Raw genomic sequence first — 27,634 nt, 5'->3', positions numbered from 1 at the left:
TAGCCAAGCGTTCAATATTTCCGTGCCGATAATAAGGTCTAACGTAGGGGAGAGAGAACATCACGAGAGAAAATGCAGGAAATTTAATCAGGATGACTCCCCTTCGCTATACTGCACTGGGGAAGGTGGAAATGTTGCTTATCAACGCTGTCATGAAATTCTTGCCCTAATGTCAGTGATTTCGGTGGCGTCTAGAAGGGCTTTGACAACTTGCCGGTAAAGAGAGAGTACTACATCCTAATAATAATATCTGGGGTTTAACGTCCCAAAACCACGATATAATTATGAGAGACGCCGTAGTGGAGGACTCCGGAAATGTAGACTACCTGGGCTTTAGTGTAACGGTGAGATTGTTCACCCTTTAACGGCCGTTAACTAACACTACAGTAACAGTGCCATATGACTCGAAGTGTACCTGGCAGTGCTCGCCGGCGAAAAGGTTGCATCGCACACACACCGCGCAGTGGTTGGTGGAGCCGTGGAAGAGCGTGTTGGCGCACCACGAGTATTGTGCAGCGTGTCCACACCGCGGGCACGGCATGGGGCCCGGGATGCACTCTCGCACCATCACGGATTCCGGGCAACAGTTGAGGCGCACCTGCTGGCACAGGTACCACGGTAGGTCCGACACCTGCGAAGGGCGGGTTGCGCGTAGCAGCTCGTGCATTTCATGCACAGAAAGGCGTGCGGAAGTCGGCAATGCGTGTCAAACATGCAGTGAACGAAGGTTCCAAGACGTAAGAGAGCAGAAAGACAGCGTGTACAGCGTGTTCATTACAAAATATCGACTATACACTCGAGATCCCCAACACTATTCATGTTTCAGTCACTCTGTTTCAATACAGGTCGACCTTTGAGTTTTTGTTTGTTTCTTTCCTGACTAAGCTTTTTAATTGTTATCCAAAAAAACTACTTGCTTAGATCAAAACACTCGCTAACACGTGTTTTGAATATGGGTGCTCTTTTTATAGGTCGCAACAGCGGTGGGCTGTTGGTGGAGAACCAATTATTAAAGCACCTTTACGTATTCTTTTTAAATGAGCTGATGTGGTTCAAACTCACAAAACATAAATATCCAATTGTTCCAACTCCCGCGCCCTTTTTACTCAGCAAAGGGATGAGGATCTCAGCCCCAAACTTATCCATGCTCCTGGAATGAATAACAACGATGACAGGCCTGAATGAAACTTTGATAGAAACACAGAAATTACGCTAGTACCGGATGGTCACATACTTCTGTTCTACGCCGTCATTTACACGTAGGTAGGTAGTGAACTTTATTCGGGTCCGGAAGAACCTTCACCCCGTTTTTTATAGGGGCAACAATGCGGGCCGCCCCCACGTTGGGACAAGGAGGCCAAGTATCGTGGGCCTTCTGGACAGCCGGTTGATCAAACCAGACGTGGCTCTTGAGAAATGAATAAAATGCTTCCTCCATACGAAAAAAAAAATCTAAACGAAAGTTTTAGCACATAAATCCACAATATGATTTGGAAGCAAGCCAGAGCGGGGACTCCCGAAAAATCTAGTCTGTTCGTCTTTTTCTAAATTTATGCTTAAGTATATGTACGCGCGAATCAAAATGCGCCCACTACGGTCATGAATTGAACCCGCCACCTCAAGCTTACTGCCGCGGTTGCTAAGCAGGTGAGGCTACTAAGTTCAAGGACACGGGTTTGATACCAGGCCATGGCGACCGCATTTCGATGGGGCGAACTTCAAGAACACTCGTATACATTAATATAGGTACACACTGAAGAAGCCCAGGTGATCGGAATAAGTCCGGAGACCCACCCCCTCTCACTACGGTGTACCTTATAATCACATTGTGGATTTGGCACATAAAACCTCAGGCCTCGATCTCAGCAGAACTAAATGTCTACCTGGAAGACTGCTTGCATAAGGCACGGGTCCGCCTGGGCATCACGGAGTGGTATGCCCACGGCCTCCAGCAGGTTCAAGGGGTTGTCACAGGCCAGGCAGGCGCAGCGGGCTGGGTCGCAGCGGGTGCGGGCCTTGGCGCACGAGCAACGCGCCACGCGGCAGCTGACGCGGCATGCGCACGTGGAGGAACTCGACGGCGCACCCGACTCCGTCGAGGACACCGAGAAGGGCACCAGCGACGACGCCCCCGCCAGACGACCGGCAGCTGTGGCGCCGGGATGTCCTGCTGCAGCGACCACAGCCCTGTTCCGGGCCACCATGCCGCGGCGTCGACCCACGGGGGTCTTCTTGGCAGCTGCGTGCAAGAATGAAACACTCAATAAAACAGCCACGAAAAACGCAAGGAAACAGTCGGCGAACCACAGTGCAGTAACAAGCATTATCATGCTACTGACAATCACTATGTTTCTTTTTTTTCGCTAATGACAAGTTAGAGCCTGAGCAATGCAGAGCCAGAAGAGGAACAATTAGAAGACCAGCGGGAGGCTCTGCTGCTGACGAAAGACCTTGGAAACCAACTATGATTGGTGGACAGAGCTCGGGAGGCAGCAGCAAGCTATGGCAACCTGGACTGAAGAGGCCACCGATCTTTAGGATCGAGAGTGGTCGCACAATAAAGTTTATCTCTCTCTCTATTGGCATGAATAAGTACTCAGATGCCGCCAGCATTCCTCCTAAGCTGAGTAGTGGGGAAATATATTGGAGGTCACAAGACGCTGGGGTGGTGAAGTAGGCGCATATTATTCTGACAAAAAGTGACGGTTACTCAGGTTGCGTCATTTACATCCATCAGTGAAGTGCACGATGCATATCTTCTCCATCCGTTCAAAGATATCGGGCTATGTACTTAAACCGTCAAGGAGCACTGCTCCACTTTTTCAAGACAAATGTGTTCTACGACAGTCTTCGATTGTGCCATGAACACCGTTACCGTGTGCGCTCCTATCACTTGTTATTTTCCTTCGCCTACCGTTTCTCCCTTCACCAGCCACTGGAACCAGATGGAACCTGATTAACCTCCCCTTCTCTCCTTTGCCTTGCTCCATCCATGGTTATACAATTAAGACGGACAGTTAGGCTAGTTGGTAGCCTAACTGTCCACATTAACAGGACACATTAGGTCCTGTTCGAATCGTTCGAACATTACGTTGAGTAGCTGACTAAATGATCGAGATACCCGGTGACTGACGGCATCATAGGTCGGCAAACAGTGTGTAGCTCACTCAGACTCACCCAGGAAATACATCTTGCATTCAGGGCTCACTCACAAAAGCTTTCCTCAACCGGATTCACTCGGACTCAGACTCACCAAAATATTACTCAGCTGGACTTACTCAGACTCAGACTGACGGCACGATCTGAGTCTGAGCGAGTCTGCGTGAGTCGACTTATGAGTTAGTTTGCGGACCTATGAACGGCACACAGACCGACCGGCTGACTGAGGGCTCGCGTACCCTTGTTGGCCTTGGCCACCTCGTGTCGCCAGGCGGCTCTACCAGGTGCCCCGTACGGAGGAAGGGGCTCGTCAAGCTTGGTGTCGACGTCGCTGATTCGTCGCAGCATGAGCTCGTGAAAGCGCGGGTTGAACTCCCACAGCAGGTGGCGGATCCGAACCACGTCGGTGGTGTTCAGCTGAATCTGCAAAAATGAACGGAGATAAAGGAACATGGAGGTAGCAAAGTGAAACATTGTCTTACTTATTTCATACATTTCGTAACACCCTCCGGGCCAAAGGCATTATGGAGGGGTGCATAAATACGATTTTCGTTACTCTTATAATGCTAACTAAAATATAAAGGTTATGTACAAATAGAACAGGTAAGTTGGCTCGCTTCGTTATACAATGTTAGGTAGTGCAGAACGAAACAGGTTATGATCGGTGACGATGGCCACAGATTCGGGAAGACTGTTTCAGTCTACAGATCTTCTGGGGTAATTGAATCGCTGCATGCGTTGGTTAGGCATGATGTAACACCAACTTAATTAGAATGATTGAGCCTAGCCGATCCGTAAGGAGGGGGGGAAATAAGTGTGTCACGAACAGTCGGAATATAATGATAGATTTTTCTGAAATAGACTCAGGCGGAAAAGCTTACAACAAGAAGCAAGAGACGACCCGTTCGAGTGAGTTCCTCATGGCAGTAGTGCTAGCGTGACGGATGCAGTTGTTAAGAATGAAGCGAGCACAATTATTTTGGATTAATTCAAGAGCATAAATTAGATTAGCTGAACTCGCACGAAGTCACACACATCTCACAGTCATGATAACGTCGTTAGTCTATAACAACCGGTGCAAGTCTGATGTCTTCAAGAATTTGAGAAGTGCCTGTAATCACCCGCTTCCCTTCTCCCAGGGTAGGGTAGCATAACGGCCCTTCTAGACTGGTTAACATCCTTGCCTTTCCTTTCTCTCCTGTACCTTCCTTTCTTCCTTCCTAGCTTGCTTCGAATTAGTGCGTTGTACATTAGTAGTTTAAGTGAGACGGGTGATATCTGTTCGTGGAGGAACACGGAATACAAAAAAAAAGGAATGTTACCTCTTCTCACGTCTCAATCGCTTCCGAGTCACTGCGCCGTTATCAAAGACGTTTGCACGTGTTCCAGCGATACCGCAAAGTCAGGGGAAAGATGGAGGCTTGAATGGCATAAAGTCATCGGGCTCATTTTTTTGGAAAGGGGACTTCGTTTGGACAAAGGACGAATAGAGAAGTCCCCTTATCGAAATGTTGGCTTGCGCGGCATTCCTTGTTCAGGGAATTCTACCGTATTTATGCAAAGATAGGTCGAGCCCTATATACTGCGCTGTAGGTGAAATAAAGAAAATATATTCGAATACAGGTCGAGCCATATCTGTTGAGAAACGGAAACATTGGAACATGGCACTTATTTACATGAAGCCCAGCTTGTTCAGAATACGCGTGCACGAAACTCAATTTGCGTCAGTTTTCCGCAAGCAAAAGCATAGCCTCGGAGATCCCTTTCTCAACAGTTGGTGACAACGGAATCAGATACAGCGACCATGGTTCTGTGGATGACGCCGTTCTCCTGTCCACGGTTTTATCTGTCGACAAAAGATCTTGGCTGAGTTTGCGGCGTATGCAGCTAGCTACTTTGGCTCAGTCGGAACTGTAGTCCGTAGCATTCACGGTGCTCTCCGAACATTTTTATTAGAGTTCTTAATGCTATCCTTCCTTTTTACTTTTGTGATGTGTCAAATTACTGCAAATATACATATGCAAAGTACCACGCTAGCTGGCGCTGCTTGAGGAACGGCGGGCGCTACAGTGCAACTCCATTAGCTCGGTACTCTTGCTGGTTTCGATCACGAATATAGAACAAGTTTCTTTTGGTTATGAATATAGATCGACAGGGGATTATGGGTGACATTACCCCTCTCCCTCTCCCCCCCCCCCCAAAAAAAAAAGAAAGAAGGTCGATACATATTCGAATAAGTACGGTAGGGACGCAGTTTACTCTTTCTTGGTAGACAGAACGATTCTAAAAGCGGCTACACCCTCGAGCTGTATTCGGGTCTCGGGGAGATATAGTTTGAAAAAGCTGCTCGCCTTGTGCACGGGATGGAGCTCCAGGTGATCGGAGAGGGACGACGTGCCTGTGGCGCTGGCGCCGCTGCCTTTCTTGCTCGAAGGGGTGGTGCGCCGGCCCAGGAACATGACGGGTCTCGAATGTACCTGACAGCGAAGGACGATACACCCGCAAGTGAACACTACCGCAGCCGAACGCAATATCAAGAGAATTCGTTGCTGTACTGATTCGTTGATAATAGTAAGCTGCAGAGCTTAAATCCGGTACGGGACATAAGAACACACAGCACAGGACAACCACTCTGAGAAAAAAAAAGTACGTGTGACTCCTTTTGGAGAGTTCTCACTTGCCATGACTCTCTTTAAAGAGACACGTTAACTCTCTTGTGGGTCAGACGACTCTCCGAAGAGAGTGCAATGATCTCCAAAGAGAGTTCAGGTGTCTCTTTAAAGAGTTCATATACGTGGCAAGTCAGGACTCTCCGAAAGGAGTCACACGTACTCTTTTTTTTTTTCTTAGAGTGCGCAAAATTAGCACTTGTGCTGTGACGTGTGTGTGTTTTCTTTGTGCTTTGCAGTTTACGCGCTGCAGTCCACTATTATGAATGCATTGTATGTGGTCGAAAGCATAGGCGAGCGCCGGGTTCTCCATTTGGGAAACTGCCTGTGCTTCAACACATCCTTCATAAAGTAGCCGCAATACATAGCCACCCTCGTGGCCGCACCAAATAGACGCACCAAATATCCACCCTCGTGGTCTTGGCTACCAGCCAGGGCGACCACGTGACGTAAGGCACCGGACCGCTCTGACCGCTCCTGGACTGGTGAATCAATCATTTACAGTGTACGGTACACTGGTCATACATGTCGGGTAAGTAAGCGGGGTTGGCAAAAAGGCACCGTCATGCCCGAAGAAGTGCCGTAACCCGTGCCAGTCATTAAACCGCACGAGGATCAGTAACGTACACAACATTTAACAAAATTAGCAAGAAAGAAGCAGCCGTAGCTATGCAAACCTTTGTAATGGTAAATAAAACATATCGAGAAGAAACATTCATACTTTGAGTCCTGCCTGCAAAACTCCGTTTAAAATAATAGTGCAATATAACACTTATGTCAAGGACACAAAGCAAAAATATATGTGCAACAACCCAGACCTTGGTCATCATAAATTTTCATAAAAATCTATGTACACCAGTAGCCCTACACGCTAATGTAGCTCTAAACGCCAGATGGTGATGGGCTACTGGGTGAGAAATGATACTGATGAAGCAGGGCACTTAAACGAGAGACGTTCACGAACCTACTGCGCATGCGTTGTGTGTGTCTTTCGCATGCATGCGTGAGTGTCTCTTGTTTAAGTGCGCTGCTTCATCAATATAATACCCCTACACAATACACTGTGTCAGCGAACATAAAAAGACACTCGACAACAGCCGCCATGCAGGGGGCCACTGCGGGTTAGGGTAGTGCCCCCTACGAAAATACTGTTTACTTCACCACTTGCTCGAGCAACACTAAACAGCGTGTTAATCATAGAAGAAGCAAATATGAAAACTCACCTGGATAAGGATGTAGTCATCCTCGCAGCGCAGCGACTGCAGCGACTGGAAGGGCACGATGACGCAGGACAGCCGCATACCACCGTCCTCAGAGGATGGCAAGCTCTCGAACTCGTACATAAAGCGCCTGCAACCATAAGTCTTGTTTACGCGCTTCATTTAATTTGTCGTAGTCATTGCGCGCAATTATTCTTTCGTGACAGCGCATGAAACCTTCGCGAAGTGAATTACCTAGGACAAAACGCAATTAGTTATGTTCACTAAAGTTTATTTACCGCACCTCCGTTGTCTCGCACACCAGGAAAAGTTTACACCTGCAGAGTGGGTCGAAGTCTTCGGCTCAACTTTTCAGCGTATTTTGTAGAGTTCACAAAACGAGCGCTCCATTGACAGCGGAGAGGTTTGTAGCATCAATGTTGCCTTCAACTAGGCTCAAGCATACACAGGTGTATAAGCAAGTATGATCGCTTTTAGTCCATGGAACTGCGTACGTATTTAGATGACGTCGAAAAAGAAGAAAAAAAAACGCTGGCCCTTGCCAGAAAGCGGCACGTTTTTTTCGGGCATCACTCACCTCTTACTGAAGATGATTTTGAACTTGTAGCCCAGGTTCGTCTCAGGGTCGTCCGCTTGCAGCTGCAGTCACGCACGTCCAACAGTTCGCTTAGTTGTACATGACATTGTCCACGCTTAGAGGCATTCGTCCGTAGCACTCGGCGAGAGCAGAATACAGCTTTTCTTTCACCGCTCGAGGAAATTTTCTTGTGACTGCTTAAACGGAGAGAAATCTTAAAATTTCTTGCCCGTTAAATACGTTAAAATTCGCGTTTGGGTACCGTCACACGTTCTCTTCGGGTATGCTGCTGCGGGCTCCGACAGCCCGAAATGCTCCGCAAATGCTGTGTGCTTCTAAAGCTGCGCTTTCAAGCATTCAGCAATCACCATAGCTCGTCCACTACTCTCTCTCTCTCTCTCTCTCTCTCTCTCTCTCTCTCTCTCTCTCTCTATCTCTCACTCTCTATTCTAATTGAACTTTGAAAGGCCGCGATCTTCCAGTGGAATGCCAGACTGTTGAAATCGTGCACTTAGAGAAAACACAATTAGTGATTCATTGCAGTCCTTTGCGTATGCAGCGCATACCCCCTCCCTATTTTCCTTGTCGCCACGCATTCCCTTACACCTAGTTTACACTGATCACTAATGGTTTAGGGTAGCTACACTAAACTATCACTGACCTACCCGCCTTACCGTCCCTGCTTTTGCTCTTAGAGTTAACGACATAGTTTTTCTGAGGGAACAGGTCTGTATAATTCTATGACGTAAATATGCAGGAAACGTTACTAACCAGGAAAGGTCCAATCTTCAGAGAACGCAGCGCGTAGTTGACAGCCGGGTGAGACCGTTCTGCAAGGAAATATAAAGTTACACGGTGCTTGCGCCACCTATTACCGGCCTGTGTCACGTACTGCCGGTACAATTATTACTAGCCTGTGTAGAAAGTCCATCAAAGAAAAAAGTGCGCATATTGTTTGAAGCGGTTTCCTTTTTGAGTCTGCACGTTCGCGAGCGTTGTATTTTCAGTAAACGAGGGATGTCCTTCGTATGCTTCATGAAAATGAGAGCTCGAGTATCGCAATATCCCCAGAAACGTTCATCGATGTGCGCTCATGTGCGCTCAATGTTTCTTCTTCACTATGGTTTCTGCGCACTCACGGACCGCCACATTTCCCCACCTTGTCATACACAGCTTTGCTCTAAAAAAAAAAAAAGCTGTCAGCCTTGCGCGGGCCACGCAGCATACATAGTCACAGCGAAACCGGAAAGAGCGGCCCTCCTAGATCCCGTTCTAAACTTTCTAGGGGCAACTACTACATGTACACTTGCGAGGTACCTACTACGCCATATATAATAGCTTCGCGAAGTAGGGATGCACCTACTACGCTATTTTTCGTCATTCTACGAAGAAGCGAGGTACCCGCTACGCATCTGTAAGGCATTATGCGCACTTTGTATGCTGTGGCTGATAACGATGAAGAATTATAGCCGAGAACTTCTCAATGGGTCGGAAGCTTTGAGTGACCCATTTGTTACGCAATTCGCATTGCGTGACGCCTGTTCGTTATCTTACTCTTCTACCATGCTATATAACATATGTAAACGTGATTCCTCGCCCGATATGACACCTGTATAGAGTGTTTTTGTCGAAGGGATTTCAAGCGCAGGCGTCGCTCTCTGGTAGAATATTCCACTGCTACGCAGAGCGTCCGGGTTCATATCCCATGTGATCGTGGAGTTCTTTTTTTTTGCTTTGTTTTGTTTTGGTCATATCGCGCGATCGCGGTTACGGACACTGGCGGCGGCGGACAACTACGGCACCAAAATCGCCTGCTGTTATCTCATAACAGATTTCGCTGTAAATAATATCGCACCGGCAGCTGTCTTGCGGGGCTTGGTCGCCGAGTCGGGCATCGCCGAAGTGGATGTGGAGGCCTGCGTAGTCTGGAAGCGACCGACCTGGGCCAGTCCGGTGGCTGCGGCCAACGGGTATCGGAACTGTCCGGCGGGTTGCGAGTGGATCAGAATGGAGGCAGGGGCCGCGGCGGGCAGGTTGATACCGGGTACCGCAGGCAGGGTGCCGTGCCTGACGGTAGGCGTCAGCAACAGGGTAAGGTGGGACTTGGGAAAGCGAAACTGTTGCTGATGCGGCTGCGGCTGCTGATGACCCTCGCCAGTCGCTTGCACTGCCTGCTGCTGCGGGCTCGACGAAGGATGAGAAGCGGTAGAAACGGTGATCGTACCGGGCCGGGGAGACACCTGTTAACGGGAAGACGAAGCCCGAAACCGAGCTCACTTCAAAAAAAGAAAAAAAGAACTAAGATGGGACATTAACAAGCGTTTAGCTGCTGAGGCCCTGCTGACACCAACAAGAAGCTGTTATGTTTAGTAGTGTACGTTCTTTTGAACGGCGCGAGGCAAACGACATAAGGCGACGCACTTTTTCTTGTTATCATATGTGTGCGAGGAGTGGTCGGTGTCCACGCTGGACCATCTAGTCTTCGGTGACATGATAGCTTTTCTCCTAATGTTCATAAGGAACACCAAAATTAAGAAAAAGAAAAGACATTCGCGTGCGCGAACCTTGTTCACCACACTATAAACATTCACAATACACTGTGTTTCGCACTGTTACAAGGAAATGTAAAGTGAGCAAGACACCAACTAAGCCCTCGGCCATTGGCAAATATGGAATGCTTTGAGAAAGGACGACACCAACATTCCACAACTGTCGCAAGCGTGTCGCAAGACACCGACATGAGCAACCTTTTGTGGAACTACATACAGGCCATATCAGGCGATTGAATGCGTCGGTGGGTTACGTCACAAAGGAATCCGCTGTGGTCGCCAAAATGCCGTTCACATTTCAATGGCACACGGTTCGTTATGCATTCGCCTAAAACAACTCGAAAGGAAAGACCATGTATTGACCCTCTCCTCCTTACACCCCCCCCCCTTTCTGCGCCTTGCATGGTGTTAACTTCCTCTGAGATCACCCCACACTTGACCAAGCAACGATGTCATGCAATGATCACAGCATGTGACGGCATCTTATATAACTAGTCACAGACCACAGATGACATCATCATGAAGTCATCAGTGATCGGGTGATACTTTTTGGACCGTTCGTGTTGACGCCGCCGCGTATCACGAGGCATCTAAGGGTTTTGCCTTAAAAATATCGTTTACCTGGTTGACCGTAGGCAGAGGCTTGAAAGCGTTGTAATACGTTGGGGTCCCGACGAAGCGCGGCGCGTAGCTCGTGGCCGTCGGAGTCCCGGCGGAGGAGCGAGGGCTCAGGGTGACCAGGGTGTGCGTGGTGAGCGCCGCCGGTCGAACCCTGGTGCTCTTCTGCACTTGCACGAAGGACCTCTCGTACATGCTGCGTGGCCTCTGGTGGTAGGCAGCGACACTGGCACTCACTTGCTGCTGCTTCTGTTGGACAGCGGACAGCAGCGTCGTCATGGTCGCTGGCGGCGACGGAGGCCCTTGGTAGGCTCGGCTCTGTGCGCCATTGGACGCTTGACTGCAAGCTTCCGTCGGGGAACCTGCGATGTTCCAGAATGAAGTTGATTAGATTTGAACAGATATTGCTTTCGCGTGGCGTCAGATGTTAGTGTTCTAACAGCGGGGCTTTTTAAGCTTGGGGTAATTCCGGCATGGGATGCAAAATCTAGCTAAGGGTATGCGCCACAGAAAGCGGGTATGTGCCAAGCAGTCCCTAGCATAGCATAGCCATGTATAGCAAGGAGGTAAGGAGCAGTGATGTTAGAGCCATGATCTAGCAAGGTGCTGGGAAAGGAAAGTCGGTGTGAGGAGAAGTGACGTTAGGGTGAGCAGGAGGGGGAAAAGGAGGAGGTGAGCGGGTATACCATAGCCCAAGCATGCATAGTATAGCATAGCAAGGGTGTGGGAAAAAAGTGAGGAGGAGGGAAAGGAGGAGAGAGGGCAATGTAGAAAGAGATAAAGAAAGGAAGATGAAAGAAACAAGAAAGAAGAAGAACATAAAACACAATCTGCGTTCGCCAGGGGGTGGCGCTTGCTGTCAGGTCCACTGTTTCAGATTGCACGGGCGGGTAACTGGCTTTATTTTTTTAGGGGCGAAGCTCCTTAAGGCGGCGCCCGTTCGTCCCTCGTAGTCGTAGTACGTAACCAGTCGTAACGCTAGTACCAGATCTTGACCTCCAAGGTGGTGCCGGTGGGAGATTTTTCCTGTGCGTTGCTGAACAATAAAAAATTCGCAGCGTACGCGTTAACTAAAAGCCGAATTCTTCTGTCTCTCATTCCCCATTAGCAGCCATTGGCATGTTCCAGTAGGAAACGTTAGTAGAAGTAGAAGTGTAAGTGTTAGCTAAAAGCCGACTTCTTCGTCTCTCATTCCCATTAGCAGCCATTGTTTACCTCCAAGGTAGTGCCTGGTGAGATTTCTCCTGTGCGTGATTAAACAATAAAAATTTCGTTCAAAACGCCGTTGATTGATGAAATAAACCAACGAAAGACGCCAGATGTTTTCTAAAAGCAAAACGAAAGAACGCAGGATGTTTCTAAAGCAAAACGAAAAGACGCCAGCTGCTTAACGAAAGACGCCAGATGTTTTCTAAAGCAACGGTTTTCTAAACAATGAAAATTCACAGCGTACATGTAAAATTAAAGTGAGCTGCAAGTCGTCATAACTCATCGAACCTTTAGTATAAACGCGCCCGATCTCACGTCGGTGATGATGTACTGGGCAGAATTCACGGAAGATTCACGGTTTACCAATGAACCTCCACAGCTTCGCCCACTCATCATCATTCATTCCGTGGATATGCTGTGATTTTTTTACTCATCTGTATGAGACGGTAGTAAAGCAGGCCTCTGAAGGGTCGGCTTTCGTCAACATAGAAAATAAGCTGCTGCGACCGAGGAAGAAGCGAAACGGAGAGGCAGGATGCAGGGAGGTCAACAAGAAAAGCGTCTGGTTGGCTACCTTACGCTGGGGAATTGGGAAAGTGGAATAGAAAGATCAGGGAAGAGATGGAGAGAAAGAAGGAAACAAGTGATAATAATTTTGTGGTGTTTAACGTCCCAAAATCACGGTATGATTATGGGAGACGCCGTAGTGGAGGGCTCCGGCAATTTCGACCACCTGGGGTTCTTTAACGTGCATCTAAATCTAAGTACACGGGCCTCTAGCATTTTCGCCTCCATCGAAAATGCGACCGCCGTAACCGGAATGCGATCCTGCGAACTTCGGGGTCAGAAGGAAATAATCTGTGAACTCGCTGACGCGTGCTGTACTGCACTCCTGGTTAAAGGCGTCTGCACAAGCCCGTCGTCCTCAAGAAGCATAAAAGTACCTTCACTGCCTTGTGGGCCGCCTTGTCATGGGAACTGTGCTCTAGCAGCAGTGTAAGAAGAATAATACAGAGAAAAGAGGACGCCTTTGTTTCTGCATTTTAAAGCCTTCTAAAACTTGCGCCTTTTAAAAGGTAGGACAGAATTTCAGCGAAGGAATCAATCAGCGAAGGCCGGTGTAAAAGTAGGGACGCAGACGTCACCTTAGGCCTCCTGGTCTCCACACCTGCCAGCTCGGTTTTTCTTCATCTAGGCTATTCAGTCTGCGTGAATCCTCCCACAGGCACATGTGCACCCTAAACGCGAAAGTTTGCGAGAAGTTGGTTCCACAAGCAATGTGAATGTCTGCTCTTTTAGTGCGTAATGCTTCTAATCTAGCTGGTGAATGTATATGAGGCAAATCAACTATATGCTGGATCAATTATTTGGAGGTTATATTCGCAGACAAAGAGAGAACATAGCTTTATGGAACATTTCGCGTACCGCAAGCTTTTTACGGTTGGGTGTACATGTTTGCCAAAGCTGGCTTTGCCGCATTAACAATCATGAACGGAGAAGCGTGCTTCGGCGATGGCCTTCTGTAGCCCATTTCGTACGGTACGATTTATTTTCAAAAAGCAAAAACGAAAACGATCCAGTATTGCGAAAGAGTGGAGAAAACAGAAACTCGCTCCTGAAGGTTGTGATGTAATCGACCCACTTCTACATTAGAATCACCCTCGCGAGTACGTAGCACGCAAATCAACTTCATTAAGGCTTCCTCATAACATGCGAGTTATCAAATTTGTTGATTCGCGTAAAAGCGCTGCGGAGCGAACCCCCTGCTTCAATCTCACGCAACCGCGACCACGAGAAACGGCGCGAGAAGTTAATTATTTTGCATCTTAATTTTTCCTATCCTCAGTTCGAGACACAGAACTGCGGGGTCAACATGACCGCATATGGAGCTCCCAGAGATGCTAATTTATGCGCATTACAACATGACACCTCGAAAAACTTATTCCTGTACGTTACGGGTTTCATCGTTAGAGCTTGCATGAGAGAAAAAAAAATCATTTTCGCCGCAAGGGCGAAGCAGTGAATGCGATAGCAACAAATTGTAATGTTTTATGAAATAAGGCTAGCAGCTAACTCTTTTGGATCCGCGCCAGGGAGCGAAGCGGTTTTCGTGCTGTTTGTCGTCTCAACACAACGCGGTGAGAGAACACCACGTGTACGAGCCTTCTAGCGATGACTATCGAGATAAGGCGCGTGCGCCACCGATCGCGACCGCGTTCTTATTAGAGAGTGAGATTTGGGGCCACAAGGAGCTTGGAGACCCAAGAAATGTGTGAGCCGCCAGGGCGCATGCGCAGAACCCGAGCCACTCTTGGGCTCTTGCGCTCGCGTTGACCCAAGCCCCAAAAATCGAAAACTAGCGTGAATCGCCAAGGCGTCTTAGCGAGCGAGAAGACGCAGACGCACCGCGGGCTACGACGCAGTACGGCCCGCGTCTCGAATGATTTTAATTTCGCCACGTGGGGCACCCCGTGCGTTTGACTCAAGGCAGCTTGCGTTTGACCCTGTTCTCAAACTCTGCTGCTCCTCCGAACTCAAGAGCACCCTATTCAACATGGCTTGGGGACCCAGTGTTCGCCGGTTGCATGGGCATGCGCAGATAAGTTTTCGTGCCTTCTTTCTTTTCAGCCGTTGTGCGTCTCTTCAGTTGTTAGTCGGCGTTTGTGGTGTCCTGATCTCTTTCTTGTGTCCGTGTTTGCACGCCCTGTCTCTTTTTAGAATGAATACGTACCAACTAGCTCAGCTCTCTGTTATTCTAAGCTTCATTGGTAAAACGTGAATCTTCCGTGAATTCTGCCCAGTACATCATCACCGACGTGAGATCGGGCGCGTTTATACTAAAGGTTCGATTAGTTATGACGACTTGCAGCTCACTTCAATTTTACATGTACGCTGTGAATTTTCATTGTTTAGAAAACCATTGCTTTAGAAAACATCTGGCGTCTTTCGTTAAGCAGCTGGCGTCTTTTCGTTTTGCTTTAGAAACATCTGGCGTCTTTTCGTTTTGCTTTTAGAAAACATCTGGCGTCTTTCGTTGGTTTATTTCATCAATCAACGGCGTTTTGAACAAAATTTTTATTGTTTAATCACGCACAGGAGAAATCTCACCAGGCACTACCTTGGAGGTAAACAATGGCTGCTAATGGGAATGAGAGACAGAAGAAGTCGGCTTTTAGCTAACACTTACACTTCTAATTCTACTAACGTTTCCTGCTGGAACATGCCGATGGCTGCTAATGGGGAATGAGAGACAGAAGAATTCGGCTTTTAGTTAACGCGCACGCTGCGAATTTTTTATTGTTCAACAACGCACAGGAGAAATCTCCCACCGGCACCACCTTGGAGGTCAAGATCTGGTACTAGCATTACGACTGGTTACGCACTACGAGGGACGAATGGGTACCGGTTTATGGAGCTTCGCCCCTAAAATGTCCAGGAGATGCTGCAGATACCAAGCGATGGGAAGCGCTGCCGAGTACGGCGTGGTGTTATGGGGAGTGACAAAATTGAAATAATCTGCAGGCATAAACTGGAATAGCTCGCGCAGGCCTGGGTGAGTTAAGAGACCATAGGGAGATGCCTATGCGTCCTGCAGTAAACGTAGCGTACGCCGAGTGTCATAGGCGTGCGTCGGTTTCCCCATCGGGGGTGGGGAGGGGGGGGGGAGAGCGAACATTCATCGCAGTCCGCACCCCCCCCCCCCCCATACAAAGTCGATGTGTGGTCGATGTATGGGCAGATTTTGCGCGCCCCCTACCTTCTAGGTGACTAGGGGAGGGGGAGTGCGGCCGCCCGCCATGTCCGCACACCTATGCTGACTATGATGACGAAGAAACACGCCTGCGAATTTTTATTTTGCCTTGCACACGTCACGCTTACTCGGTTTTTATCGCGAAACCTATCGAATGCGGCTGTCACTCTGAAGTAAGGCTGAATTAAAAAATATATATGCAAGCCATGTGGATACCAAGTTGAGTCCCTTAAATTATGAAACCAGTACAAGAGGGCAGAGTTACAAAATCACGCTGCACGAATCTCGAGCCACGCAAGACGTAGGAGATAAAACGCCGCCATGCGCCTGCTCTCCGCTTTTATTTCCCTTTCTCCCAGTGTAGGGTAGCAAACCGGATGTTATAATTCTGGTTCACCTTCCTGCCTTTCCCTCTTTTTTTCTTTCCCCCTTGCGCACGTTTAAGCAAACAAGGCAAATAAGGCAATGATCTACAACGCTTAAGCACTTCGTGTTCAACGGCCGAACGACGTGTAGGCGAGCTGTAATTTACAATCGCATTTTCAAGCGAGGTGGGACTTACAAAGCGTGCAAATTAGCAGCACTTAAACAATCTCAAGCCGATGTTTCGTCGATTCCTGTGCGCGAAAACGTTGGCTTGTAGCCGAAGCTCCGTTTTCCTCGTCCAACACTCAATTTATCGAATCGCACTCTTACTCACGCGTGCGATTTATGATCAAAATGGTCTTTGGCGTAGTTATGAAAGACAAGAGTGGTCGCAGTCATCGCAGTGCTCGGTTCGAAGCATCGCGAACATAGCCGTAGAAACCATGCAACTTGCTCAAGTTATAGCACGCACTACATGCGACATTTCTTATTTTTAGATGCGTATGGTAAGCATCGAAGGACGCTTGCAGTGACGTAACGTCACGTTGTACCTGTTCGCTAATCGTACGTTTCATTACTATTATTTCTTGATTATTGTGCTTAGGCCAAGGAGGTTAGCTTAGGCGCAGTCTGTGAGTTCAACACTGCCTCATGTGGCAGCGGGCGATGGCACCCGCAAAGCAAGCACCAAACAAGGCGAGCGTCGCGCGTGCAAACCACTTCTAGGAAACGTATCGGCTTTTGATTTTAAAAAAAAGGCGCCCCAAATACGAAGTTTCGCGGGAAGGTGTCGTTACATTACAAACTCCAGGTCCGAAATGTATAATCGTGCCATCTTTCCAGCAGCTCGAAATGTGTCTTTTGCGGCGTCGAAACAGAGCTTCACCGTGCTTTCGTCTCGGTGATATATACCAGTGTTGGCGGTAACGCGTTACAAGTAACGGCGCTGCGTTACTTTTTTCGGTAACTTAGTAACGTACTCGTTACAATTTCAAAACTGTAACGGGTAACGTACTTACGTTAACATTTTTCGGTAACGTGTGGGGTCACGTTACTCGTTACTTTTTCATCCTGCAGGCGCCATTTTCCTAGAGCTCGCCCCGACGAATTCTTTTGTCGCAGCGTCGGACTGCGTTCGGCTTGCCGGGCAATGACAAAGTATGCCTCGGCGGAATCGCTTGTCGCCACACAAAGCTTGAAGAAATCCGTGGAATCCTCCATGCGAAACTGCTTTTCGTGGAAGTGGATTGTAGCAGGTGGATTGCTTGCTGGCACCTGCGCCTTTTCGTGCCCAAAAGACAGGCCACCCGAAGAGAAAGCGCAAGGGCTGGTCTTGACCATACCATGTTCTGATCGTGACGCTTCGTACGTGGGGGAAACAAAGACTTTCCCCGAGAGCCTGCGACAACATAAAAACGACGTTCGCAAGTTCGAGTGACAGAGTACACTCGCCGAGCACAGCGTGGTGAACGAACACCACATCGAATTTGAGAACTCCCGTGTCGTCGACTTAGAGGCCAATTACTATAAGCGGCTTTTTGTGGAATCAGCTGGCCCATCCAGGAGACAGCCGGTAATGTCAACTGGTCTACAGGTGCGCTGCAGATCGAGAGTCTGCCTCAACGGAATTCTTCACATCATGGAGAATAGGCGTGACCGCATGGCAGGAAGAAAACCCTGAAAAAGAATGCGAGTGGGACGCGAAACGTCGGATTTTTCTTGTTACGCAAAAAAAAAAATCTTTTTACTCCTTACCTTGGTTGGCGTCCCCCTGTTTCAACCAAAGCCCATTAATACCGCTGTCACACGAACAGCCTTAACCGCGGTTAAGCAAACTACGGTTACAGGCTAGCCACGGTTACAGGTAGCTACACGGCAGACATAACCGCAGTCAGACTCCTAATCATGGTTATCGCAAACGAGTGATTCCACGAGAAATCTACACGGATCCGAAAATGGATATTTTAGATTTCATTGGGTATTTTACATTTTGTGTACATACCACTCAAGAGCCCGGAAAGGGACTTAGTTTTCTTGTTAACAGCATAATTTGCAAGGGAGAAAATGTTGAACTTATGGAGGGACCAATTTCATTACCTGTCGTTCTCGAAAGTTCACGGCGACGTAAAACACAAATATTGCCGTTAAAAAGAAGACATTTTGTGTATGAAATGTGTGCGCAACAAATAGTAAAGTAACGTTGTTTGAAACTTGTAGAGCGAAGGAAACTATTTTTTTAAATGTCTAGATGTGCGAAATCGTAGTATAGCTGCTACAAAGTTGATAAGGCTTATCAACTTCTTGAAAATAAGTTTTGCTTCTTTCTATCCGCAACTGCAGCCAAGTTTTGCGAGCGAGGCTGATCTTGAACACCTTCACATAAACGCTCGCAATTTTTGCGGTAGTTATACAGGTTAAAGTGAACAAAAAATGTTTATGCACAGATAATTTTTTCCTGTGACTAAGCCATTGAAGCATTTCTTTACTATTACAAAATTTTCGCATCTACTTTGCTACTAGAAACACGCCGTTAGAATTACTGGAAATTTCTTGAGAGTTCAGTCACGATTTCTTTGCGGATAGCGTTGATGATTGAATCTCATATTGTGTATAATCTCTAATTGAGAAAAATGGCTTCACCATGTGCCAGAATCAGAAGCCATGACACGTAACTCTACAAGCAACTTTAAGCCACTATAACATTGCTAAGGCCTGGTACATTTGTGCACATAATCCAAGCCAGACTAGACGCCTGAGCTTTGGGAGCGAACCAGCCCCACCCTCGAAGACCAGCGCCAGCTGATGGCGAGGGCTGTCGACGCGGCGAAAGCCTATGGTTTAATAGAAGGGGGAGACCACCCCGAAGACGACGCTTAAATACTATCGCATGAAAGATGTTTATTCTCTCTCTCTCTCCTTAAATCAGCATTTTGGGTGTAATCGTTGTTTGGGTTAGAAGATTGATGTGAAACATAAATTTGAGGTTTAAAAATTTCTTATTGTGGGTTCCTGCAGCAATCACACGTTGATTAAAATTTATGATTGTGGAGTAACGCCGGAGGTAACGTCCGTTACTTTTTTTCGGTAACGGTAACGCGTTACATTTCTTTGTAGGTAACGCAGGGCGGTAACGCGTTCCTTTTTTTATAGTGTAACGAGTAACGTATTTAGTTACTTTTTTTCAGTAACGCCTACAACACTGATATATACATAGCTTACTTGACGAGGTAAGTGCTTTTCCCATCAGAGCCACTGATAAGATTCCGGCCAGTGGGGTACAAGGTTTTACAGATCGGCGCGGACCCTCTCAAGGAAATAACATCCCGCCAAAGATTTGAATTTGCATACTCTACGAGCGAGACGAAAGTTGTTTCGCGCGTAAACTTTACAGCTGTCTGTTTTGCGGCTAGCAGAATGGATCCAGAAACATGCGTCAAGCGGGTAGCCTAGCGGAGATGAATGTTTTCTCTCTTTTACTCTTATCTCGATGTTAATATGCACGTTTTGTGGTTATCATTTATCATACAGAACCTCATACATTCTATTCTGAAGTCGCTAATTATATATACCTAGAAATGAATTAACTAGGGGTGTGCGAGTATCCGAAAGTTTCGAATATTCGTCGAATATTACATTCGAAATATTCGTATTCGATTCGAAAATCGTGTATTCGAAAAGTTTCGATTATTCGATAACTTCGAATATTCGAAAAATTCGAATATGCGATTCGATTATCATGCATAAAATCACTCGTCTTCCACATTTCTGCTGCGTTCGTATCGCTAAAAACTTTGCCGAGAGGAGCGATAAACATCGTAAGTACACGGAGGCACGATATCTGCCTGCGACGAGCGCCCCAATACGTATGATTTATTGCTGGTGCATCTCCGACGTTCAGCGCTGTTGGCGATCATGTAAGCGTACATTTTCAATATTATTCGGCCGTAACGTGCCGCACTACCACTCGTTCACTGTGCGGGACCACTTCTGAAGGAAGACCCACGGGAATGGTGGCGGACTAGGCACCTTCAGATACCCCACTCTGGCAAAGCTTTGCCCCACGTATCTCCCTACACCAGCCACTTCTGTTCCAAGCGAGCGTGCCTTTTCAGTGGCAGGGGGAGGTGTCTCTGTTACAAGGGAGCGCCTGCTGCCTGATCATGTGGAGCAACTCATATTTCTTCATGATAACATGTAGTCATTACTTTCATTGTGCCGTGATATTTGCGTGTGCTGTGATGTGCATTGTGCTAGCCTGGACATTGTGTTCTGGAGATAGCAGTGTATGTTGTGTTGCCAGTCAGGCTGTTAATGTTTTTTTTTTCTTCAAATAGCTACATGTTAAATAAAATATCGTTATTCTGGAGGCATTTTTCCTTTGATATTCGATATTCGATTCGATATTCGAAGGCGGATATTCGTATTCGATTCGTATTCGAAAAATTTGATATTCGCACACCCCTAAAATTAACCCAACTTTATACGTGCACCGCGCCAATGCATGCAATACAACAAATGTATTGATCAGTCAGTAGACAATTTGGATCCTGTGGTTCAAAGTGCTTTAATTAAAGCTGTAATTTCGGCTAGTTGGTTCGGCTTGAACACATATTTCTAGCGGAACATATTACTGGCGGAATACATGTTACTACCGCTAGATGTTCCAGTTTAGATTTTTTTTTTGTGGTCGTGATTACTTTATGTGTCATATGTCGGAATGCAGCCCAGCTGTCCGTCCTGTGTGCATCTTTCTTTGTTCCTGTTTTAGTTCCTCTAGTAAAATGTATCCAAGGTGTTTTAAGTCGGCACCACTCCGTGGTCGGCGCTGTCAACATTCATTCTACGATAATCTTTTAAAGCCTTATAACTGAAGACCATTGAAAGAATATGACACTTCTAAGCTGGCAATCTCGCCGACTTGGATTAAGTGGCCGAAACTGCTAATCCGCGATGAGGCACGCTGCAAGCAACAGCTTAGCGAAACAGCCCAAACCACTATAAACTAGGGGTGTGCGAATAGTTAAATTTCATCTCGAATTGAATTCGAATCGAATAGTGCCCAATAGTGACCAAAAATATCGAATATCAAATCGAATATATAATAGTATTTTTACACGAAACGTGTACCGCCATTTACGGCAAGACAAAGAAAAAATCACTGACGCTACGGCGTGGCGACAGCTGTATTACGCCCTTGTTCGGGAGTTTCATCTTTTTTCTTCTTCTTCAGCTTTTATAGGCGCGAAAGCATGTTTATAGAGGAGGCACCATCCCAGTAAGCAGCGCCACTCCTATCCTCCTAACGGCTAAGAGAAGGGGGTACGGTAGCTAGTTTTCTTTTTTAGGGGCGAAGCTCCTCTTAGTCTAACCTTGTCACGTCTCCGTTGTCCGGCGTAACCACCTTTGCAAACTGCCCACTGCTTCGTCTTTGCAAACATTCCACTACGATCCATCGCCGATCCATTACTTTACCGACCATAACGCCGTTATAATGAAGGGGGAACGGAAGCCACCTTTGCAAACTGCCCACTACTTCGTCTTTGTAAACATCCCACTACGACATCGTCACCGATCCATCACTTCACCGACCATAAAGCCGTTATGATGAAGGGGGAACGGAAGCCACGTCTAGCTACCACTTACGATTAATAAAATTTCTTGTATAAATATATACAGTGTTTGTCACGTCTTTGATGATGTACTCGGCTATCGCTTTGATTACTGCTGGGCGAAACCACTGAAGATTTCACGGTGTAACCATGATTGCTTCAAGAGCTTCGCCCAAGTTCTTCATCATTCACCCGTGGATATGCTGTGAATTTTTTTCCCCATGGTAGCGTAATACGGCTTATCTTGCAGTAGTTATGTTGTGCTCCATCGCAATGGCTGCTGTGGGCCTGAAAATCTTCGGGCGCCCTTTCACAGCAGCGTTTTAATTGAGTGCAGGAACGATGGGAGTTTCTGAATGAGCGGTGCGGTGCGACAGTGGCGATCGCACAGCGTGAACAAATTTTCACATGTCAAGCCAATCAGCGCGGGTTTTGCGGGCCAAAGTCGGGACGTTTTACCGCGCTTGCGGCATACGCGACCGAACTCCGCAAGAAACCCGTGGATTCGTTTCGGAGGCGAAGTTGTGAAGGGCTTGACTCATGTGTTTTTTTTACGTACGCAAATCACATAATCTCCTTTAATATAAACATGCGGTCGCTTTTGAACCAGGATATCGATGACAGCTTTAACGAAAGGCCTACTGCAACGACGTTAGCGGTAGTTTTAGCCACCCACCCTAACCAAGTTGCACCATTGGCCTTTGTCGCGTGTTAGGTGTTCGTCCGGTCGAATTATTCGAAACTTCGAATACTGTAGCTATTCGAAAGTCGAATCGAATTATTCGGTTAGCTATTATTCGATTCGAAACTCGAATATTCGCGTACCCCTACTATAAACCAATCAACATTAGTAAACGCGTTCAGTATGCGACGACAGCTATAATATATCGCTCATGCATACCTGTAACACTTATGCTTGAGTGAGTGGGAGCGAAGTGATGCAGGGTAAAATGTATCTACACCACTGAGCGAGTAAGAGCTATACGTGACACCTCTGTCAAGTCTAAAAACAACAGCATTTCTCGCCTCGTTTGTCCAATCACTTTTGGAATATCCGCTGTCCCGTTAACTTAGTCGCAATATCAGTAGAAAGGAATTGAAGAAATCGGCATGGGCAGCGCATGTAGCGCGAAGGCGAGATAGCGGCTGGTCATTAAAAGTAGCAGGCGGGAGTCCAAGAGAAGGCAAGCGTGTCAGGGGTAGGCAGAAAGTTAGGTGGGCAGATGCGACTTAAGAAGCCTGCGGGGACAACATGGTCGCAGCAAGCACAGGGCCGAGGTAATTGGAGAAACGTGATTGGCCTTTGCTCTGGAGTGGACGTAGTCACCATGATGATGAGGTCCTGCTATCTATACTTAGGGCTGCGCGTTTTCGGAGTTTATTTTGCTTGAAATTCGGAAAGTGTTTTTCGGAGTTCATTTTTCTGGCGGCAATTTGGTGTTTAACGGAGTTTACTTTTCGCAAATCCCCAATTCCCCGAAATTCGGAGTTTAATTATTACGAAAGTTTTGTCAAGCCGGGGTCCACCACAACTTCACTGACGTCATTTTGTCACGAAAATGACGCCACGGAAATGACGTCTGTAAAATGCACACGATCAGATGACAAAGAAAAAGTAGAAGGGAAAGTTTCGTTGACGCGGACGACATGGGAGTCGAACCCACGACCTCTAGGTCCGCGACGAAAGGTGCCAGGCACTGTACCCACTGCCCTGCCGACACACAAGCACATTGTTTCACAAACGCGCCTTTTATCTCTCATACCTCTTCCCTGTCACAGTGCTCTTGGTTGGCGGGGCGGTGTCGCCACCTGGGAGAGGTAAAGTGAAGTATTGCATCATGCAATAACAAGCGCCGACAGGGAGCGCTTCTGTAGTTGCCAGAGTAGTGCAGCTGCCACGTGCACCAACGGTGTTTCTACGCCACCCATTGCTTCGAGTGCGATGGCACCGACTAATAAAACTGCGGCAATAAGCGCCGCAGAAAGTCACTGACGTCGATGGACGAATGTCGCGCAAGTGAGTGCTTTGGTTCAGAGAGCCTCCGAGGTCGCTGGAGCAGCAACTGTGAACTTTGATTCTAAGGGCGCGGTCGCGATCGCTGGCGCGCGTCAGCGCACGGCTCGTATACCCTTCTACGTGCTGCGTTCTCAACGCGAAGAGACTGTGCGAAAAGAGCATCCCTCCCTGGAGCGGCTGTATTCTTTTACACCAGCCTTTTGTAGAGTTACGCGAGATCGGATCCAAAAGAGTTAGCTGCCAGCGTTACTTCGTATAGCATTGCAATATATTGCTATCGCATTCATTGCTTCGCCCTTTCGACGAAACTGATTTTTTTTTGTCAATACTCCAATATCTTAGAAGAAATGATATCTGAACACGAAAACATCAAAACACACGAAGCGTGTTTAGTTGCCTAGGAAAATTGAACACACAAAACCTACGTTTGCGCGTATAGCATCCTTAAAGCTTGCTCTAATAGACGCAAGCACACTTTACGAGGTCCGTATATTCGATGTCGCCTGCTGCGCCCCAGTGATACCAGGCATTGTGTCGCAAGATGTCGTCTCGCGCTACCGAGGGCCCTACATGAGAGGCATAGGCAGAAATGTTTTTCGGGGTGGGCACCTCCTTGATCTGAAGTGGGGGTCGGGCAGGAAGATGTGGTCGAGTGTCATGGCAAAACAAAATTTCGAAGGGGGGGGGGGGGCACGGGCCCGCTGTGCCACCCCCTGGCTACGCCACTGCCCTACATATGTTCACGTCTCTCGCTCCGTGCTCGATAAGCCCTTTGTTAAATGTGCGATGGGTGCGGTCTACGAGATACCATTGACGTGAAGTAAAGTTTATATTGGCCAAACCGGTCGATGTATCAATGACCGCTTTAAGCATGCGTTTTCGAGGCTGAACGGTACAGGGTCGCATTGGCCATTAAAATCGGAGTTTATCGGATAAATCCGAACTGTCAAAAATTTTACTGGCGAATGTTTATCGGAGTTACCCGAAAACACGGAGCCCCATAGACTATAATGCGTTGTAGAGCTCTTTACAACATGCACTGGTAATAACGACCACAACGCCGATAGTGCGTGGCTAACACCGACGAAGTGGCCCTCTACGACTGCGTGGCGCCACGGCACGATCTTTACGATGGCCACGACGACGAAGGGATGGCTCGTACATAAACACCAATGACAATGATTCATGACAATGACAACGGCAATGACTATACGAAAGTGCGAAGACGATGACATGACTTTGGCGCTGTCACTCCTGATGCTGCCGTACAACACCGATTCCCATATTGCGTGCGACAGTGCTTTGCACTCGGAGAGTTTCCTGCGGTGCCGTCTTGTTCCCAAGGTCACTGAAAAAGCGTGGCTTTCATAGTTACCAATGTAAGTGCCGATATCGCGAACAGCGCACCAAGTTTAGAGTTATTATACCCTAAAAAAATCATGAAGACAACTACTCTTCAAAAATTCGATCTGGACTTCTATCGCCCCCTATTTCTGTTTCTATGAGTGGGATTAACGCGCAGTTAGCTACTCTTATGTACTTAGCCATGGATCTGTTCCGAACGACTGCCGATCAAATTATGCGAGAAGTCGATCAAACACTGAATCAACTGTCACCGCCCACCGCGCGCGGTGGTGTAGTGGTTACGCTGCTCAACCACAGGTCGCGGGTTCGATCCCAGCTGCGGCGGTTGCATTTCGATGGAGGTGAAATGCTAAAGGCCCCTGTACTGTGCGATGTCAGTGCACGGTAAAGGACACCAGATGGTCAAAATTTCCGGAGCCCTCCGCTATTGCGTGCCTCATAATCATAGTGGTTCTGTCACGGTAACCCCAGATAATAATATAATATTATTTTATTATTAAATAAATTGTCGCCAGAGTGTGCGAACTGGGCTTTCGGAGAAGCTGCAAAGCAAGCACGATGCTCCCTGTAAGCGACAAACGAAATAGAGATGCTGCCGTTAGTAAATACAGCCAAGTTCAACAAAGGAAAGGGCCCAGCTACGCCCCCTGTATGCAAATTTTAGGCGTGACGCAACAGAAAAAAACAGCGCGTGCGCGTTCGTGAGCTGACTCAAGCGGCGTATATTTAGCTTCGGAGACGAGGAACAAACCGGCCCGAGTCATTTATTTGGGCTCGGGGAAAAAGTGTGCCCGATTTTGTTTTGTAAACCGCTGCCAAGAAAAACATGTCCCGAAGAACCGACCTACCTGTCCGCTTGCCTGGCGCAGGCGATTCGCTACGCACGGAAAAGGGCTGCGTGCGAACGTTTACAGAGGAAACACAGAGTCGAGTCGGGGGCACACGCTGTGAACTTTCACCGTCGAGATGCTATCGCCCTTTCATGTGGCAACCCATGTGCAAGAAAACTTGTTTTTCTTTTTTGACAAGAGGAGTAGTTAATTTAAAGTCCGGGGCCTTTCACGTATCAATACCAAAATAAAAATATGAGTCAAACATAGTGGGCGACACCGGATTAGCCTTTACAACCCGGGATTTTTTAACACGCATCTCAAGCCAACTACACGAGCATTTGTGTATTTCGCGCCCATCGAAATCGTGCCTCGGTAGCGTTGAATGCCAAAGCATTGGCGTGCGGTCTATGGTTTCCACGCAAATTTTGCGGTGAAATCACAATACGTACGAAGCCATGAGCTATCTCTCGAACCCCTTTCAAGAGAGCCTCGCGAGAATGGCCGACCCCGCCATGTGGTTCAAGTTACGGAGCCAGATGCGCGCAGCCCAACTCCGGCGAAAGACGAACGGGGTGGTGCCCCTTAAAGCGCGCCCTTTGTTCCTTTGCGCCATCCCTCGGTTGATAGCGAACAATCCTTTGCCGCGCTGAAGCACTTCGGAGATTGCGTACCACCAACGGTAATTGGTGTATATAAATAGCTTACCGAAAGTACGCTGGTGCATGCACGCATTCGTGGCCGACTCGTTTAACGCGTCGCGCCGCGGAGCGAGGCGTTTCAGAATCGAATTCCAATGTCGCGCGCTTCGAAAAAAAGAAAAACAAACTTTCTCCTAGTTACAGCGTGGCTGTTTATGCTGCCGTTCTTATGCAAATCGTGCGTAGTAAACTAGTCCGGGTATGCGCCGCAGTCATTGGGCAAGCCTCCCTACCGATTACAGCAGGTGCGACGGAAAGCGAAGATATTACAGGGTGAGAGCGGAGCGAAGGAGAGTGATGGAGAGCAATGGGGAAAGAGCTCAGAGCCTGGGGTGGGAGAGAGTAAAGCCTAGTAAAATGAGGATTACTGAGGCAAGGAGCCGGGAAGGAGGACGGAGGCGAGCGTTATGCGAGGACAGTGCTCGGCCAATTGGAGAGGAGGAAGGATGAGAGTAGGAGAGGAAATCAGAAGTGCAGAGGAGGAGGAGTCGAAATAAATAAAACAAAGTGTCATTTCTTGCCGAGACGGGATTCGAACCCAGGTACCGACGGTCCGAAGTCGAGCGTCGTAACCACTCGGCTATCCAGGCGCCGTAGCAGAACAAGCATTTATCGGAACCATATGATTGCGTTGCTATGGGCGATGGAAATGTAGAGAGAAAGAAAGCGTAGCGGAGCATAGTTCCTTCTGTTCAATCATACTATATATTATACCGGGTGTCTCAGCTATATTTAGCCAAGGGTTAAAAAATACAATATAAGAGCCAGGCGAGTGAAATCAGTTGCAAATTGCTGACAGCCACCTTGCGCACTACAGACATTTTTTTCGCAGTTAACTAATTTGTTAACTAGGGTTATTTAAATTGCTAAATATTGACTTTAGGCAAGAAATGCGGCTTGTAAAGTTCGAGAGCGCCTGCAGAAACCCCAATTCCATTATTGGTGATAAAGAAAGTCCCACGTATACCATTTTTTCCAAGCTGCAGAGAAAGCC

The 27,634-nt window shown here is 47.7% G+C and overlaps 2 protein-coding genes across 2 annotated transcripts in view; both read right to left on the bottom strand.

Moving 5' to 3' along the window:
* The window catches only part of LOC119373402 (kelch domain-containing protein 3), a 536,457-nt gene that overhangs the window by 259,904 nt on the left and 248,919 nt on the right, over positions 1-27,634 (bottom strand). The gene's annotated exons all lie outside the window — the stretch shown is intronic.
* Positions 1-27,634, bottom strand: part of LOC119373289 (uncharacterized) — an 85,855-nt gene that overhangs the window by 1,016 nt on the left and 57,205 nt on the right. The window contains exons 5-13 of the mRNA XM_037643313.2: positions 10,796-11,154; positions 9,481-9,865; positions 8,397-8,455; positions 7,626-7,687; positions 7,052-7,178; positions 5,511-5,636; positions 3,399-3,582; positions 1,884-2,239; positions 416-631 (exon numbers count right to left, since the gene is read on the bottom strand). Coding sequence (XP_037499241.2) covers positions 416-631; positions 1,884-2,239; positions 3,399-3,582; positions 5,511-5,636; positions 7,052-7,178; positions 7,626-7,687; positions 8,397-8,455; positions 9,481-9,865; positions 10,796-11,154 — 1,874 coding nt within the window. The remainder of the gene's footprint in view (positions 1-415; positions 632-1,883; positions 2,240-3,398; positions 3,583-5,510; positions 5,637-7,051; positions 7,179-7,625; positions 7,688-8,396; positions 8,456-9,480; positions 9,866-10,795; positions 11,155-27,634) is intronic.

Source organism: Rhipicephalus sanguineus, chromosome 11, assembly GCF_013339695.2.
Source record: "Rhipicephalus sanguineus isolate Rsan-2018 chromosome 11, BIME_Rsan_1.4, whole genome shotgun sequence".
Classification (NCBI taxonomy): Eukaryota; Metazoa; Arthropoda; class Arachnida; order Ixodida; family Ixodidae; genus Rhipicephalus; species Rhipicephalus sanguineus.
The sequence above is the reverse complement of the archived record's forward strand: the minus strand, read 5'-3'. Positions and strand labels throughout refer to the sequence as shown.